This window comes from Dreissena polymorpha, chromosome 11 (genome assembly GCF_020536995.1).
Source record: "Dreissena polymorpha isolate Duluth1 chromosome 11, UMN_Dpol_1.0, whole genome shotgun sequence".
Classification (NCBI taxonomy): Eukaryota; Metazoa; Mollusca; class Bivalvia; order Myida; family Dreissenidae; genus Dreissena; species Dreissena polymorpha.
The window spans coordinates 78,437,623-78,455,144 of NC_068365.1; the positions used below are offsets into that span (position 1 = coordinate 78,437,623).

The window sequence follows — 17,522 nt, forward strand, 5'->3', positions numbered from 1 at the left end:
CCCATGAGAACTGTTTTTATGTGTCCGAGATGTTTCAAGTAATAACTCAACTGCCAGGAAGGGCCACTTATTCGGCCCGGAGAACACATAATGCTGTCTGCATAGTGCACACACACTAAAAAAAAGCTTAAAGTAGTAAAATTTATCTAACACTTCTTTGAAATCTGTTGAAAGGTCACAGGTCAAAAAGACGCAGGACATCGGAGAATGTTGACATTGAAGATCGCCTGGAATCTCTTATCTCAAGAGTGGGAGAAAAGGTACAAAAAGTCATCAGTTTATACAAATCTATTTGTACTGGAATGCAGTCAATGATTTTTCACATTTAACATTTTTTGTCAAATGAAGGGCCATTATAGGACCCTATTCCCATTCTCAAAAAGTATTAAGTCATCAGTTTATACAAATCTATTTGTACGGGAATGTAGTCAATGTTATTTTCACATTGAAATTTTTTTTGTCAAATAAAGGGCCATTATAGGACCCTATTCCCACTCTCAAAAAGTATATATTTTTCCCAAACATCTTAATTTACCATGTGAAGGTTTCCTAAATGTATATCTTTTTTTATTCATTTTTTTTGCTTATCTCCCTATCTCGCTCTATGAGTTTAACCTCAAGGAATTTGTAAGCTGAAAAACACAACTAAATTTGCAATTTTACTGAGAACAAAACGATTTTTCCCAATCCAAATGGCCCTAGTCCCATTAATGAAATGTGAAAATTCCACACAATAAATCAATTGAACATTGAGCTATTGTATAGGAACTGCTTTCATAATTAGTTACATCCACATCTTATTGAATCAGATTGCATATTTTGTGTGTGGGGTCAGGGCCAAAAAAACCTTCTTAGCAAGGGGCCTCTTTTTCTTCCCCTTAACCAAAAAGGCCCTTTCCCGTACAGAATTTTCTTTAAAATCATGCATTTTTCTCTAAATTTCTAATCTACCTCATTATTTGTAATACTCCAAAGCCAGAAAATTGTGTCTTTTTTTGCCTGAAAAAAAGCTGTGGCCTTTTCCCCAAAGTTGGTGTTTTGGCCCTGGGGGTCATGCCTCGTGGTAACTGTAAGTGATAGTAGGCATTTGATAATAATTATTATTAAAATTTGAAAACAAATGAGCAACAGTCTATGTGCCTGTTATTTAATATATAATTATATTTCATACTCAAAATCATGTTTTGTGTGTCTCATAATATATTTTTTTAAAGAAAAAATAGTATATTAACTTGATAGCTAAACAATGTATATACTTTAAAAACAATTTGGTTGACATAAACAAGTGCTAGAAGTTCTGACAAGAACAATAAAAGTCGAGAATGCTCACTTCAGACAGCTCATATTAAAAGAATGTTATCCTTAATTTATCATCATTAAATATGGCCATATCTGCAATTATATTGCAGAAATTATTTAACCTTTTCCCCCATAAAAAAGAACAAAGTGAAAATGTGCAAACAGCATAAAACCAGAGCAGCATGTGAGAAAATCGCAGTCTGTTCAGGTTTTATGCTGTTTGCTGCCCATCAGTAGTGTCTTTGGGTTGCAAATGAAGCTTTTAAATCTTGTAACTAGTATAATGAAAGGTCCTTAATTTAATGTAACTGTCTGATGGACTAAACATGCGTCAACATATGCATGTAACAGCAGCTCAACAGCAGTAGAAACAAAAGATTTAAGTGAATGTTATTAAGAGCCATTCTGTTCATGCTTGAGTTGTTCTTTTTTAGAGTACCTCATCACTAGAAAGCAACTTGGAAGGTCTTGCCAGTGTCTTAGAAGCAGATTTGCCTAATTACAAGACCAAGATTATTCGGATTCTTTGTGAATGGTATGTAAGCAATAGGCCTAATAGGGGGCCTATCCATTTGTGACTTGACACAAGTAAGATTAGGTTTAATATGGTTACATTGCATATGTTTTTTACTTGGATTAAAATGTGTGGAAAAGTTTACATGTATTTAGTAAAACATATAATTATTCTTTTTTGGACTAGAGAAAATATAATATATATTTATTTATGCAGGCCTATACATTTGTTACATCATTAAAATTAATTTCTTACTGATCCAAATATCACTGAGATACCTTTCTATTTAAAAATCAACCTGTGTAAATCAATGACCCTTAATACTTCAGTTATGGTTTAAAAAATATTTCTTAAAACATGCAAATAACATTTTGCACATTTAATCTATTTATTAAAAATCAACCTCTATTCAGTGGTTGTTGTTGTTTCAGTGCAGTGAAGTTACCAGAAAAGCAGTCAGTGTACACAACACTGGTTGGGCTCCTGAATGCCAAGAATTTTAACTTTGGAGGAGAGGTCAGTCAACATGTTCTATTTGATGATATTATTGATTAATAAAGAGTGTTGTGCATGTTGAAACATATCATTATTTGCATTTACGGTATTTCTTCGATTGTAAGACGGATTGACTATAAGATGAGACCCCAACTTTAGGTCCCAGAGCAGCTGTTTTTTGCGTGGCCTCGCTTATAAGACTGGGCAATATTTAAGGACGAAAATCTGTAAAATTTAAATAGTAAAATACCCGTTATGGTTTGGCCAAAAAAAAAAATAGTCTTGGTTCAGGGAACCCGACCGACCCTATTTTTTGCCCCCGACCCTAACGATTTTTTGGTCCATGGAAAAAAATCTGATGGCGAAAATGCTAAAATCTCGTAAAATTTCATTGAAAACAGCCACCATTTAAACCTGGATTGGTTTTCTATATTTTTCTCTTTGTTTCAATGAAAGTGTTCGCAATTTGAACAGTGAACAAAAACCGGTCTGCACCTGTATACGAGACATTGCTTGACCTTATTGTTATTGAAGTGCGCATGCTAGCTGGCCAATCAACATTGAGCTCGCTTACACATGAAATAACGTTGTTGAATGAAATGTAAAAATGGGTGGAGCTATGGAGTAATATTCGGTAATTCATGCGCAGACACTGTGCACTTTGAATACACAGTTAAAATTGTCGTCTGCAAACAAAATAGCGGCCGGTCGCAAATGTCGTATTATTAAAGATAAAAAATGAAAAGAAGCGTGACAATAATTTAATTATTTCCAAGCTGTCTATTGATCTGAATTTAAAAGTGATAATTAAATAATTAGTTCTATGTCGATGATATTACAACTTTCTGTCAATTTCCGATCAAATGAAAAGATGATAATTAATTCATTTGTTTGTTTTACTCGCACACTATGCTAACTGACAGCAGCGTATTTTAATCAAATGAAAATGTGAAAAACACGCGCGGTTTAATTGTAATTACAGTTTCGTATTTTTAAAACATAGGAAGAGTCATTCATCTAGTCTACTATAAAAATGGAATTAACCACTTTGTCTCTACAGTCGCTAACATGGCGTCTTTAACCTTAAAGCGTCGTTGGACGAAAAAGAGTCATAAAAAAAATAAATTAAAACACAAAACACTAGAGCATTCCAAGAGTCATGGAAACTTGACAACAATTGGCTTCGCTTTGATAATGAATCAAAATCAATGTACTGTGACGCCCTTAGCCTGTACAAACCAATAGCAACATTCAAATTTATGTACACTGCTCACTTCCTGTGCGATGCGCTCAAACCCATTGCCATTTTATAAAAAAATGTACCAGAAGAAAGACTTGTGCTATTCTGAGGTTACCCTCCTTTTGACAGCCACTATTCAGACTCTTGAGCACCTGTCGGAGACTAGGTCAGGTCTCATGATGAAAAAAATTCTGAAGGTCACACCCCAAACACCAGAGACTGATAAAGATGGCTTGTTCACTTTTGAATATGAAGGTCACACTATTACAGACAGACAAACAAAAAATGGTTGGCTCAAAGAAATTTTGGGCCAGCGCTAGCCCTGAAGAAGTGCATAAAGAGCTAGGAATATTGAATAATATACAACGACTAAATACCACATGTGCAATGTTAATCATTTGGTCAGTGTTTAAACAATCATGGGTGCATTAACTGACCCTTTTTCACCCTGAAATCAGTCGACTGGTAAAAAAAAAAAAAAAAAAAAAAAAAAAAAAAAGAAAAACCTACCTACCCTCCTACATTTTTCTGGCCATGTTCCCTGAACCAAGACTATTTTTTTATTTGGCCTTTACACAATGCGTGTTTTACGGCCCACCCCTAGGTGGTAACATGTCACTATCAATCGATAATTTCAGGGGTTTATTGCAGTTTTATGGCTTTGTTTTACCTACCACATTTAACGGACCGTACAGTGTACTTAAACTCGATAAAATCATGGCAAGCTACGTAAGAGACTGAAGATAGTCAGCGAGTGTTATCCTCCTGGAAATTGTGCTTTTAATGCATAATATTATCAAAACATTTTTTTGCGACACGTAAAGCGTTGTAACAAATTAATATTTACTTCATAACAAATATACCACAAGTATAAATGTTCCGTTAAATTCCCAAATGAGAATAATAATTTGAAATTCGAAACAAACTTCGGATTTTTTAATGTTTACACGACGTTTACAAATGCTTCCATTATAGTCATCATGTATATTTCCCGACAAAAGAGCGCGAAAATTATGCGGCAATGTACATGGTCAAGGTATATATATGCATGGAAAGCATGCGTGTATTGATTTTTTATACAAACTGTGTAGCGTAGAGAACATCAAGTTCTGATGATTTTGGTTAAATGTTTCTTTGGTATTTTTTAACACAATTATATCGCGAAAAATTTGATATTTCTTCATAATTAATTTCAAATCAAACACGCCGTATCCTTGTACGGTCTATTAGTTGAGTTGTTATTGAAACAGTAATTGTACCATATACTGATTCAAGAGAACATCTGGACAGAACTGGAATAATTGTTGGGTGTTATGAAAACACGCATAGCACGTCTACTGACCTATTGTGTAGACTGTTGTCAGCGGTGTTAAGACAAAAGGGATTAACATGTGTGATTGCAACTCTGCCGATTAGGTCCATAATTAACGGTAATACATTGTTTTGAATGTCATTATTTGAATCAATGCATTCTTATTAATATAATGGAAAAAATGAACTTTTAATTTGTATTCCATAATAAACTCGCAAGTATTCCAAACAGATTTATAAAACCTTAAGGATATAAGCGGCAAATCATGTATCTATACGAAAGTAGTTTCTTTTCGTCATTAGAAATACGGTTATAATCACTTCACAAATATTGGTAAAAAAGTTTTTTCTTAGGATGCTCTTATAAGACTTTATGCCTTAAAAATAGGGAAAAAACCCTGTCTTACAATCAAAGAAATACGGTACAAAGACTGACCTTACTTACTTGATTATAAGATGGGAATATTCCATCTCATTATCAAGCCAATGCACACAATTGACCCAAAAGTAAGGTCCCCATCTTATAGTCAAATCACCTTATAACCAAATAAACTTGGTAGTAAAGTTTGTGTTACCAAACTTAGCCTGATGTTGTATTGTTAATTTGTTGTTGTTTTTTCTATGAGATTTTTTATTATAACAGTTATTAATGTACATCTGAAAACGTATAGTTATCGGCCATAATTTGCATATCATTTGATTCTGTCGAAGGCTTTCAATTTTAATATTGGTGGATTATTATATTCCATTTATTAGACGTGGACCTGTCAAATATTTTAGCTTTCATTGTTAATACTAAGAACATTTTTGTTCCGAATATATTGAACAGTGTTTGATGTTTTTTTGTAGTTTGTTGAAATGCTTGTGAGGCAGTTGAAGGAAATGCTGAAAACTGAAAAATTTGAAGAAGCAAGATTGATTGTAAGTATTATGTATTGTGTCACTGTCTGTTTGAATGATTTTCATTTTTTTACACTTTCAAATTTTCAGAGCAAAATTACATTCCTCAAATGTATTCATCCGTTTATACGACATACATTATATATCATATTATAATGACAGGTGCGTTTCCTTGGAGACCTTGTAAACTGCAGGGTGATAGCCGCAGGGTCCCTCCTGGCCATGTTTGACAACTTTGTGGAGGTCACACTGGAGGACAATATACCTCAGGTAAGAGTTCGAAAACATTCATCTTCATGTTCAATATTATTGAAGAAAGTTGTGTCTTACTAACGTTCAATCTTATTTGCACAAATGAGTCTTTTGCCATATGCCTCCTGTAAGCTCCAGACCAGCTTGGGCATCACCCTATGCTGATCTGTAGCTACACTGGCCACATGAGACATAATGTTCCCATGACACTGCTCATTTTTCATTTTGCTGTGCTTGCAACTTCATGTGATTGAAGAAATTTGTATTGTGGTATTAAGCTCATTATACCCCCACAAACGAAGTTTAGGGGGGTATATAGGAGTGAAATTGTCGGTCGGTCGGTTGGTAGGTCCGTATTAAGTGTCCGCTCTCTTATTCAAGTAGTTTTCATCCGATCTTCACCAAACTTGGTCAGAAGTTGTATCTAGATGATGTCTAGGCCAAGTTCGAACATGGGCCTTGCCGGGTCAAAAACTAGGTCACGGGTCACTTAGTGCGTTTTAAACATTCAGCATGTTGTCCGCTCTCTTATTCAAGTAGTTTTCATCCGATCTTCACCAAACTTGGTGAGAAGTTGTATCTAGATAATCTTAAGGCCAAGTTCGAACATGGGCCTTGCCGGGTCACAAAAACTAGGTAACGGGGTCACTTAGTGCGTTTTTTAACATTCAGCATGGTGTCCTCTCTCTTATTCAAGTAGTTTTCATCCGATCTTCACCAAACTTAGTCAGAAGTTGTATCTAGATGATCTGAAGGCCAAGAAAAAACATGGGCCATGCCAGATAAAAAACTAGGTCACTGGGTCACTTAGTACGTTTTACACATTGAGTATGGTGTCCGCTCTCTATTTCAAGTAGTTTCAATCCCATCTTCACCACACTTGGTCAGAAGTTGTAACTAGTTGATGTGTAGCTCAAGTTCGAACATGGGCCATGCCGGGTCAAAAACTAGGTCACGGGGTCACTTAGTGTGTTTTAAACCTCACCATGTTGTCCGCTTTCTAATTCAAGTAGTTTTTATCCAATCTTCACCAAAATTGGTCAGAAGTTGTATCTTGATAATGTCTAGGGCAAGTTCGAACATGGGCCTTGCCGGGTCAAAAACAAGGTCACGGGGTCACTTAGTGCCTTTAAAACATCACAATGTTGTCCGCTCTCTAATTCAAGTAGTTTTCATCCAATCTTCACCAAACTTGGTTAGAAGTTGTATCTAGATGATGTCTAGGCAAGTTTGAATATGGGTCATGCCGGGTCAAAAACTAGGTCACGGGGTATCTTAGTGCGTTTTAAACCTCACCATGTTGTCCGCTCTCTAATTCAAGTAGTTTTCATCCAATCCTCACCAAACTTGGTCACAAGTTTTATCTAAATGATCTCTAGGACAAGTTTGAACATGGGCTATTCCGGGCCTAAAACTAGGTCACGGGGTCACTTAGTGCGTTTTTTAACATTCAGCATGGTGTCCACTCTCTAATTCAAGTAGTTTACATCCGATCTTCACCAAACTTGGTCAGAAGTTTTATGGAGATGATCTTAAGGCCAAGTTAGAACATGGGCCTTTCTGGGTCAAAAACTAGGTCAAGGGGTCACTTAGTGTGTTTAAAAAATTGAGCATGGTGTCCGCTGTTTTTTGTGAAGACGACATGCAAAATATTATGTGTCAATGCGGCATGTGGGGGTATTCGTCATGTCTGTGACAAAGCTCTAGTTTTGTTATTGCTTCTATTGAGCAAAAGCAGTTAATAAGTTGTTCTTTGTATTTTATGTTAGTGTTGTACTATGTATTTACATCATCATGCTTGATGTTTGATGCTGTGAAATGTTTCAGGTGCGATCAGATTGGTATGTGTATGCTGTTCTAACGGCCCTCCCTTGGGTAAGTTTCTCACTGACATTCTGAATGTATTTGTCACCAACATTTGAAGATTGTTTTTATGGAATAAATGATAGATGTACTTAATCCATGCATTCTTTCTGTCTTAGAACCATTAGTTCATATGTACTTTGCAAGCATACTGCTTTGTGATTTTCTGTTTTAACACAATTGGCTGAATTTTCTATTTATACTCTTGTACTTCTTACTAATATTAATGTTACTGTTATTTTAAGAAACATGGTTTATATTGAATTGCCTGCAGTTTTTTTTTTCTGAAAATAATTACTTGGATTCTGTGAAGGTACCTTTTTGTATGCCTATCTTTCATTGTTTGCCTCTTGAGCCCCATGGTGGAGTGTAATAAGTAGGTATTCACACTGTTTCTAGTGCCTTTATGGATATCTTATATAAAATTGTGCCGAAGTTAAGTTTTATATCAGACTTTCTCCATGAAATCTAATGGTTTGTTTAACGTTTGAAAATTAAGATGCACATTTAATCAATTTATGCTAGTCTTGAGCAGTTTAATACAAATTGACCTATGCATGCAGCATGCAACAAAATATTAGAAAACAGTAAAGGTTTCCCTTAGATGCCTTGTGAATATGGACCCAGAGCTGCTTCAATTAAAAGTGGAACCTCTTTGGTTATGCTCATAATAACCAGTTTTAACATTTGTGATCCTTTTTTATACGCCCGTTTTTAAAAAACGGGACGTATTATAGTTTCACCTTGGCGGCGGGCTGGTGGGCGTGCGGGCAGGTGGCGTCCCCAGCAGTTTCCGCTCTCTAATTCAAATAGTTTTCATCCGATCATCACCAAACTTGGTCAGAAGTTTTATCTAGACAATATCTAAGTCAAGTTCGAATATGGGTCATGCCGGGTCAAAAACTAGGTCACAGGGTCACTTAGTGCATTTCAAGCATTTAGCATGGTGTCTGCTCTCTAATTATACCCCAACAAACGAAGTTTAGGGGTGTATATAGGAGTGAGCTTGTCTGTCGGTTGGTCAGTATTAAGTGTCCGCTCTCTATTTCAAGTAGTTTTCATCCGATCTTCACCAAACTTGGTCAGAAGTTGTATCTACATGATGTCTAGGCCAAGTTCGAACATGGGCCTTGTCGGGTCAAAAACTAGGTCATGGGGTCACTTAGTGCGTTTTAAACATTCAGCATGTTGTCCGCTCTCTATTTCAAGTAGTTTTCATCCGATCTTCACCAAACTTGGTCAGAAGTTGTATCTAGATGATCTTAAGGCCAAGTTCGAACATGGGCCTTGCCGGGTCAAAAACTAGGTCATGGGGTCACTAAGTGCGTTTTAATTATTTAGCATGTTGTCCTCTCTATAATTCAAGTAGTTTTCATCCTATCTTCACCAAACTTGGTCAGAAGTTGTATCTAGATTATGTCTAGGCCAAGTTCGAACATGGGCCATGCTGGGTCAAAACTAGGTCACGGGGTCACTTAGTGCGTTTTAAACCTCACCATGTTGTCCGCTCTCTAATTCAAGTAGTTTTTATCCAATCTTCACCAAAATTGGTCAGAAGTTGTATCTTGATAATGTTTAGAGCAAGTTTGAAAATGGGTCATGCCGGGTCAAAAACAAGGTCACGGGGTCACTTAGGGCTTTTTAAACATCACAATGTTGTCCGCTCTCTAATTCAAGTAGTTTTCATCCGATCTTCACCAAACTTGGTGAGAAGATGATCTTAGGGCCAAGTTCGAACATGGGCCTTGCCGGGTCATAAACTAGGTCACGGGGTCACTTAGTGCGTTTTAAACATTCAGCATGTTGTCCGCTCTCTAATTCAAGTAGTTTACATTCGATCTTCATCAAACTTGGTCAGAAGTTGTATCTAGATGATCTTAAGGCCAAGTTCGAACATGGGCCTTGCCGGGTCAATAACTAGGTCACGGGGTCACTTAGTACGTTTTACACATTGAGCATGGTGTCCGCTCTCTATTTCAAGTAGTTTAAATCCGATCTTCACCACACATGGTCAGAAGTTGTAACTAGATGATGTGTAGGTCAAGTTCCAACACGGGTCATGCCGGGTCAAAAACTAGGTCACGGGGTCACTTAGTGTGTTTTAAACCTCACCATGTTGTCCGCTCTCTAATTCAAGTAATTTTTATCCAATCTTCACCAAAATTGGTCAGAAGTTGTATCTTGATAATGTCTAGAGCAAGTTTGAATATGGGTCATGCCGGGTCAAAAACAAGGTCACAGGGTCACTTTAGGCGTTTTAAACATCACAATGTTGTCCGCTCTCTAATTCAAGTAGTTTTCATTCAATCCTCACCAAACTTGGTCACAATTTCTGTGACAAAGCTCTAGTTGAAGTAGTTTTAATCCGATCTTCACCAAACTTGGTCAGAAGTTGTATCTGGACAATATCTAGGTCAAGTTAGATTATGGGTCATGCCGGGTCAAAAACGAGGTCACTGGGTCACTTAGTGCATTGCAAGCATTTAGCATGGTGTCCGCTCTCTAATAGAAATAGTTTTCATCCGAAAATCACCAAACTTGGTCTGAAGTTGTATCTAGAAAATATCTAGGTCAAGTTCGAATATGGGTCATGCTGTGTCAAAAACTTGGATACAGGAATATTGAGTGCATTTCAAGCATTTAGCATGGTGTCCGCTCTCTAATTGAAGTAGTTTTCATCCGATCTTCACCAAATCTGGTAGAAGCTGTGTCTAGACAATATCTAGGTCAAGCTCAAATATGTGTCATGCCGGGTCAAAACTAGGTAATGAGGTGACTTAGTGCATTTCAAGCATTTATCATGGTGTCCGCTCTCTAATTGAAGTAGTGTTCATCTGATCTTCACCAAATTTGGTCAGAAGTTGTGTGTAGTTGATATGTAGGTCAAGTTCAAATATGGGTCATGGTAAAGTTATCAAGTTGTCCAAAACCGTATCTTATGACAGTTTGGCACTCTTGTTTTATTTTAGCTTCAAATAATCAACACTTAAAAATCCTGAATGCTTTTCTAAATAGCTTTATATCCTATCCTATAAAATGCCTGTAAAAGCCTTCAGAGGGTTTGGATCTACACAAATACCTTGCAAGACCTGTTGAATCTGTTTTGTAAAAACAAACATGTGGATCGCCTCTAATTTGCTATTGTTTCAATCTTCTCTTAAACTAAATTTAATGCAAATCTTTGTATAACCACTTAGACAATGTGGCTTTTAAATGAAGTAGTGGAAACAAAATGGTAAACTTCTTATGGGAGATAACAAGGAAACTTGGCATGCTCATATATAATTTTAGCCACGTGATGCAAAAATTGTTGTTATGTCATGTGGCCAGCATTGCTCAAGACCAACTCGTGCATCTGTTTCTGCGCTCTCTGGTATGGAGCTACCCTGTCCAGGGTGTCAGCTAATGAGACAGCAGAACCTTTTGTGACAGTATAGTGGACAGGGTAGCTTGTGATGCGCAGGCTAGTCTACCTTGATGCATATGGCATAAGATCCATTTTTATGACACTGCTCTCACTTGGTCTAAGTCTTAATAGTTAATATACCAGTAACTAATGGCTGTTCACTTCTGTTGTGTTGCTTGCAGGTAGGCAGAGAACTTTATGAGAAGAAAGATATGGAGTTTCAGAAGTTACTGGTTACTATTGACAACTACATCAGGTAAACATAAAATCATTTTCATATTTGGGAGTTTCTTTAATAGCACTGTACATGTATTTACATTACTGATATGGTTCATGTTCAAAATATAATATGTGTATACAAATATACAAACTGTATCAAGAGAAAGATATGGAGTGTCAAAAAGTAAAAGTTACTTTTACAACTATATCAAGTAAAAATAAAGATCATAAAATTACTAGTACACTGCATTTATTAACATTACTTATACTGTTTATGTTAAAAATAAAACTAATATGTATACCGGTACATATTTACAATTAAAGCAAGCGACAGAAGATCCATGTCCCTGCCCTGAGAGTCTGGTCTTCAGATTCGCCTCACCCACAAGAAGAGGTTAGTGTCCTTGTATTTGTACTAATATTTTAAGGGCTCTTCATGGCATATGTAGTATGCTTCAATAGATTCATATTGCTTCTTTATTGATCTTATTCATCTTCAGACCAGCATAAAGATTTGTGCAATGTTTATTTTGGTGAGTTTTACACACTAAGCACTGTAAACATGTCCTAAATAATTGTTATGCAGCCTTTTGTGGCATAAAGCTGTCTGTCTGTATTCTGTAGGAGGGTACAGATTTTAGTCCAAAACGTGTTGTCTGAGTAATAGATTTAACATATATTGATGGATTCTTAAAATAACTTGGCACGTATTTAAACCATCCTAAGGCATGTCATGTGTAACACTTGTCTCTCTGCTACAAAGGTTTAACTTACCAGTCAAAGATAAAAAATGTCCCTAAAACAGATTAAAAATCCATTTTTCAGCCATATCTTTACCATATATGGATGGATTTAAGAATAAGTCTTTACAAATGTAAACCATCACAAGATGACATGTCACACATATAAACTCATTTTCCTACCTTAAAGTTCAAGGTCTCACTTAGAGGTTAATGGTCAAATACGGCCGTTAAACACCTTGTCCAGAATGCAACTTTGTCATTCATCATGCATTTTTACAATAGCTTACCGCTTATGACCACCATGAGAAAGGGAAGTTTTGCATCTATTACGGGTCTCCTAAACTTCAAGGTGAAGGTCACCATGATGGGTCAAATACGGCCATGAAATAGCTTATTTTTTATTTTAGTGAAGTTTAGAGAAAAAAGTGGAATGTGTTCTTATCTGTGCCCTATGGAAATATGTCTTGGTTGAAGGCGCTTGATGGAAAAAAAATAGCTCTCAGTCTACATGTGTGTTCTGTGGTCACAGACACTTATAAATGGTGTCTGTATTTCTTTTTATGTTTTACCATGCAGAGTTTCAGGTGGTATTTCTGTTTATGTTTTACCATGCAGAGTTACAGGTGGTATTTCTGTTTATGTTTTACCATGCAGAGTTTCAGGTGTGGAGTCATAATTGTCAAAACAAAAGTATCTTTTAAATGTTCTAAGTGTTTGGAACAGACTTCTCCCACATTTCTCAATCAATTGAATTGAAACTTTAAATATGTCAACACCATGAAGTGCATACATGTATATGCAAAATTAAATATTCATGCACATTGATCCATTCATTATTGAGTGACATGCATTTGAAATCAGCCACTTCTATTGAGTCGGCTGGTTTTCCTGTAAAAAGAGGTGCATGCAAGGGTATTTTAGGTCACTTTTGTGTCAAAAGCTCTTGTTTGGTTTGTCAGTTATTCAAAAGGTTTATTTCTGGATAATGTAAATTGGACCACATCCTCATTCACCAAGATCACTTGATACAACTCTTACTCAGTTGTTGTTATCCCATGTCATAGGCGGAGGGATATTGTTTTGGCGTTGTCCGTCCGGAGCCATTAGCCCATATCTTGGAAGTGCTTTGGCGGATTTCATTGAAACTTGGTATTAGTATATATATGGATAATAGGATGATGCACGCCAAATGGCATTGTACACCATCTGTTAATAACAGAGTTATGGCCTTTTTTATCTTGAAAAAATGCTTTTTTGTGTGTCCAGAGCCATATCTTGGAAGTGCTTTGGCGGATTTCATTGAAACTTGGTATGAGTATATATATGGATAATTAGATGATGCTCGCCAAATGGCATTGTACACCATCTGTTAATAACAGAGTTATGGCCTTTTTTATCTTGAAAAAATGCTTTTTTGTGTGTCCCGAGCCATATCTTGGAAGTGCTTCGGCGGATTTCATTAAAACTTGGTATGAGTGTCTAGAAGCATATTGGCGGAGGATATCAATGCAACAAATTTGCTTGTTTATAAGGCATTCCTATTCATCCATGAGGAATTTGGGGTACTAAAAAAACTTCTTTTTTATTTTATTCAGAAAATATAACTATGTTATAAATTATAATATGGTAAATAATATGTTAACTAAACCTGAATTTGCACCCATTTCCAGTACCTGGATTGCATGTGGGCCCAGGTCAAGAACCTGCGGAACAACAAGTGGATAGAGAAGCAGATCTCACGACCGTATCTTGCCTTTGACAGCGTGTTGTGCGAGGCGCTACAGCACACACTCCCGCAGATCATCCCACCCTCACACAATGAGGAGGTCATGTACCCACTGCCTACCGTTGTCTTCAGGATGTTTGACTACACTGATGTGCCTGAGGTAATGGACTGCTGTGGTTTATCAAGGTTTAAATATTCTACATTGTTTTCTACAGGGCCCTGCTATTCCTGGCAGCCACCCTATAGAGCGGTTCCTAATAAATGTGTTGAGAAGCACCTTTTTATTCTTTCGGCCCCTTTGACATAGTTCTCCCTTTTTATGTCCCCCACTATAGTAGTGGGGGACATATTGTTTTTGTCCTGTCTGTTGGTCTGTTGGTTGGTTTGCGCCAACTTTAACATTTTGCAATAACTTTTGCTGTATTGAAGATAGCAACTTCATATTTGGCATGCATGTGTATCTCATGAAGCTGCACATTTTGAGTGGTGAAAGGTCAAGGTCAAGGTCATCCTTCAAGGTCAGAGGTCAAATATATGTGGCAAAAATCGCTCATTTTATGAATACTTTTGCAATATTGAAGATAGCAACTTGATATTTGGCATGCATATGTATCTCATGGAGCTTCACATTTTGAGTGGTGAAAGGTCAAGGTCATCCTTCAAGGTCAGAGGTCAAATATATGTGGCCCAAATCGCTTATTTTATGAATACTTTTGCAATATTGAAGATAGCAACTTGATATTTGGCATGCATGTGTATCTCATGGAGCTGCACATTTTGAGTGGTGAAAGGTCAAGGTCATCCTTCAAGGTCAGAGGTCAAATATATGTGGCCCAAATCGCTTATTTTATTCTACTGGGCCCTGCTATTCCAGGGAGCCAGGGTATAGAGCAGTTCCTAATAAATGTGTTGAGAAGCACATGTTTGCTTATTGGCCCCTTTGACATAATTCTCGCTTTTTCTACTGGGCCATTTCTATTCAAAGCAGTCATGCTGTAGAGTGGTTCCTTATTCATGTGTTGAGAAGCACCATTTTGTTCATTTGGCCCCTTTGACATTGTTCTTCCCTTTTCTTCATTGCCTTGCTATACCAGGCAGCCAGGCTATAGAGTGGTTCCTAATGAATTTGTTGAGAAGCATCTGTATATTCATATGGCCCCTTGACAATATTCTCTCCTTTCCCACAGGGCCCTGCTATTCCAGGCAGCCACGCTATAGAACGCTTCCTAATAGAGGAGCACCTAAGTCACATCATCAAGACAAACCACCTGGAACGGAAGGACTGGTATGTACACATTGGGCACTGCTCATTTTGTGTTCATTATATGTTCCGTGAATACAATGGATGATCAAGATAAAAACAAATGAAAATTCTATACCTATTTTTTATGCCCCTACTGTGTATAATAATCCTTACCAGTGTTTTTTACCACCATTTAGGGAATGGGGCCGGGTCCCTTTGAATTGGGAAAATTTGACTAAAATTATGAAATTATTGTTGTTGCTGTTTTACTCAAAGTTATTCAAATTGAGAATGGAAGTGTTTTCAGTATTGTTTTTACTGAGGTTAATTTTGAGGTCCCACTTTGGGAAAAATCTATACTTTTTCCATTGGGTATCGGGCCGAATACCAGACCCGATTTTTACGAAAAAAAGCACTGCTTACTATACATTTTACAGATTAATTAATAATAACCCAAATTCTTGGTATTTATGGTACAAGCATTGAGAGTAAATAATCATCTCAAATTTACTTGGGAAAAGTTGTATTAAATTTACCTTTAGTTAACCTCATTGGACTTTTTGGATGAAGATGTTCAGTAATTGCAATAAGTTGATGTTCTACTAGAGAAGGGTCAATCCAGCATGGGAAATGTTTTAATGATGGTCCTATTATAATGTTTATTTGCTAGAACTAAGATTTAAATTTGATCTCCTTATGCTTTTCCAAAAGTATTACTCTTTGTACATGGAAGTACATCCTTGTTAATAAGATATTTACCTAATTTACTTTCTTTATGAACAATTGTGGTTGTCATGAAAATATTTGGTTACCCTAGCGACGGTACTAGCTATGATGTTTCAGTGCTGCTGCCTTGTTGAGTTTCACCATGAGAAACAAGATTCCACTGGACTACATGATTTGTGAGGTATGATTTGCTTGTATTTAGTCTCATCAAATAGTTAAAGTCCGATTACTGGTTTGTGTTAAGATTTAAAAATGTTTATACATTATTATCCATATGCTTGAAATCACACAGGTTTATTGGTGATCTGAAATGTCAAATAATTAGGGTTAAGGGACCGCTTTTCCAGCAATTCTAAAATACTGTAACCTTATCAAAATGATGTAGTAACTTTTTAACCAGGTTTTCCGAAGGAAAAAACTGGTTATTAGATTGGCGAATGTCGGCCGGCGGGTGGTTGGGCGGGCTGGCGGAACAAGCTTGTCCGGGCCATAACTTTGTCGTTCATTGTGAGATTTTAAAATCATTTGGCGCATTTGTTCACCATTATTAGACGGTGTGTCGGGCGAAAGAATTACGTCGATATCTCCAAGGTCAAGGTCACACTTTGAGTTCAAAGGTCAAAAATGGCCATAAATGAGCTTGTCCGGGCCACAACTATGTCATTCATGGTGAGATTTTAAATCATTTGGCACATTTGTTCACCATCATGGGACGTTGTATTGCACAAAAGAATTACTTCAATATCTCCAAGGTCAAGGTCGCCACGACTAAAAATAGATTTATTTTGAAACAAAGGGGGTTAATTATCAGGGGTGTGATTTTTCCGCGGATTGGGTTGTCCCGGGGGTCACTTCTGAGATTCGCGTAAATTTGTTTAAAAAAATGTGTGGGGGGGGAGGTGGTACCACCGATTCTGCAGACATATTCATAAGCGGCCCGAAATATCCGCGGGTGTAAATCTCTCCACATTTTACACTGGTAAATTCTGCCTTAGCATTTTTAAAACAAGCGATATAATTGGCTGTCGTTTCCCAATCTTCCAATTAAAATCGGTTTCTTAAAATGTATTTGGTATTTCTAAGCTGATTCGCTTGCAAATGGCGCCATTGCAAAGCGAAAATTAAGATTATTAAAATGATAAATAGCAATCGAATTAACGACTGACATCATAAAGTTTGATATTAATAATGAAATGTGTTTGTCAACGAAAAAGACTACATTTTAGATACAAGCAACACATATTTTGTTTAGAAATGTGCAATGTGAATTTGTGTCACGGAAACCAGTGTTTGCAAATTGGAGTTCATTCTACTGGCGGAGTATCGTTTAAACATGGAAATAGATTCATAAGCATATTCTGCTTTATTTTCCACTACCGGTTTCACCGGGGGGGACTTATGGTTTGCACTCCGTCTATCAGTCTGTCTGTCAGTCCGTCACACTTTTCTGGATCCTTTCTGGATCCTGTGATAACTTTAAAAGTTCTTCATATTTTTTCATGAAACCTGAAGCATGGATAGATGGCAATATGGACATTATGCACGTCATTTCATTTTGTTCCTACGCCAAAAATTCTAGTTGCTA

The 17,522-nt window shown here is 36.8% G+C and overlaps 1 protein-coding gene across 2 annotated transcripts in view; it reads left to right on the top strand.

The window, feature by feature from the left end:
• Positions 1-17,522, top strand: part of LOC127850175 (nuclear cap-binding protein subunit 1-like) — a 34,248-nt gene that overhangs the window by 603 nt on the left and 16,123 nt on the right. For both annotated transcript variants that reach the window (XR_008035097.1, XM_052382998.1), the window contains exons 2-12: positions 175-260; positions 1,734-1,834; positions 2,245-2,329; positions 5,709-5,780; positions 5,922-6,029; positions 7,839-7,886; positions 11,463-11,536; positions 11,824-11,893; positions 13,913-14,128; positions 15,156-15,253; positions 16,055-16,118. Coding sequence is in view for 1 of the 2 variants with exons in the window: in XM_052382998.1 (XP_052238958.1) it covers positions 175-260; positions 1,734-1,834; positions 2,245-2,329; positions 5,709-5,780; positions 5,922-6,029; positions 7,839-7,886; positions 11,463-11,536; positions 11,824-11,893; positions 13,913-14,128; positions 15,156-15,253; positions 16,055-16,118 (1,022 nt within the window). In the remaining variant the exon portion in view is untranslated. The remainder of the gene's footprint in view (positions 1-174; positions 261-1,733; positions 1,835-2,244; positions 2,330-5,708; positions 5,781-5,921; positions 6,030-7,838; positions 7,887-11,462; positions 11,537-11,823; positions 11,894-13,912; positions 14,129-15,155; positions 15,254-16,054; positions 16,119-17,522) is intronic.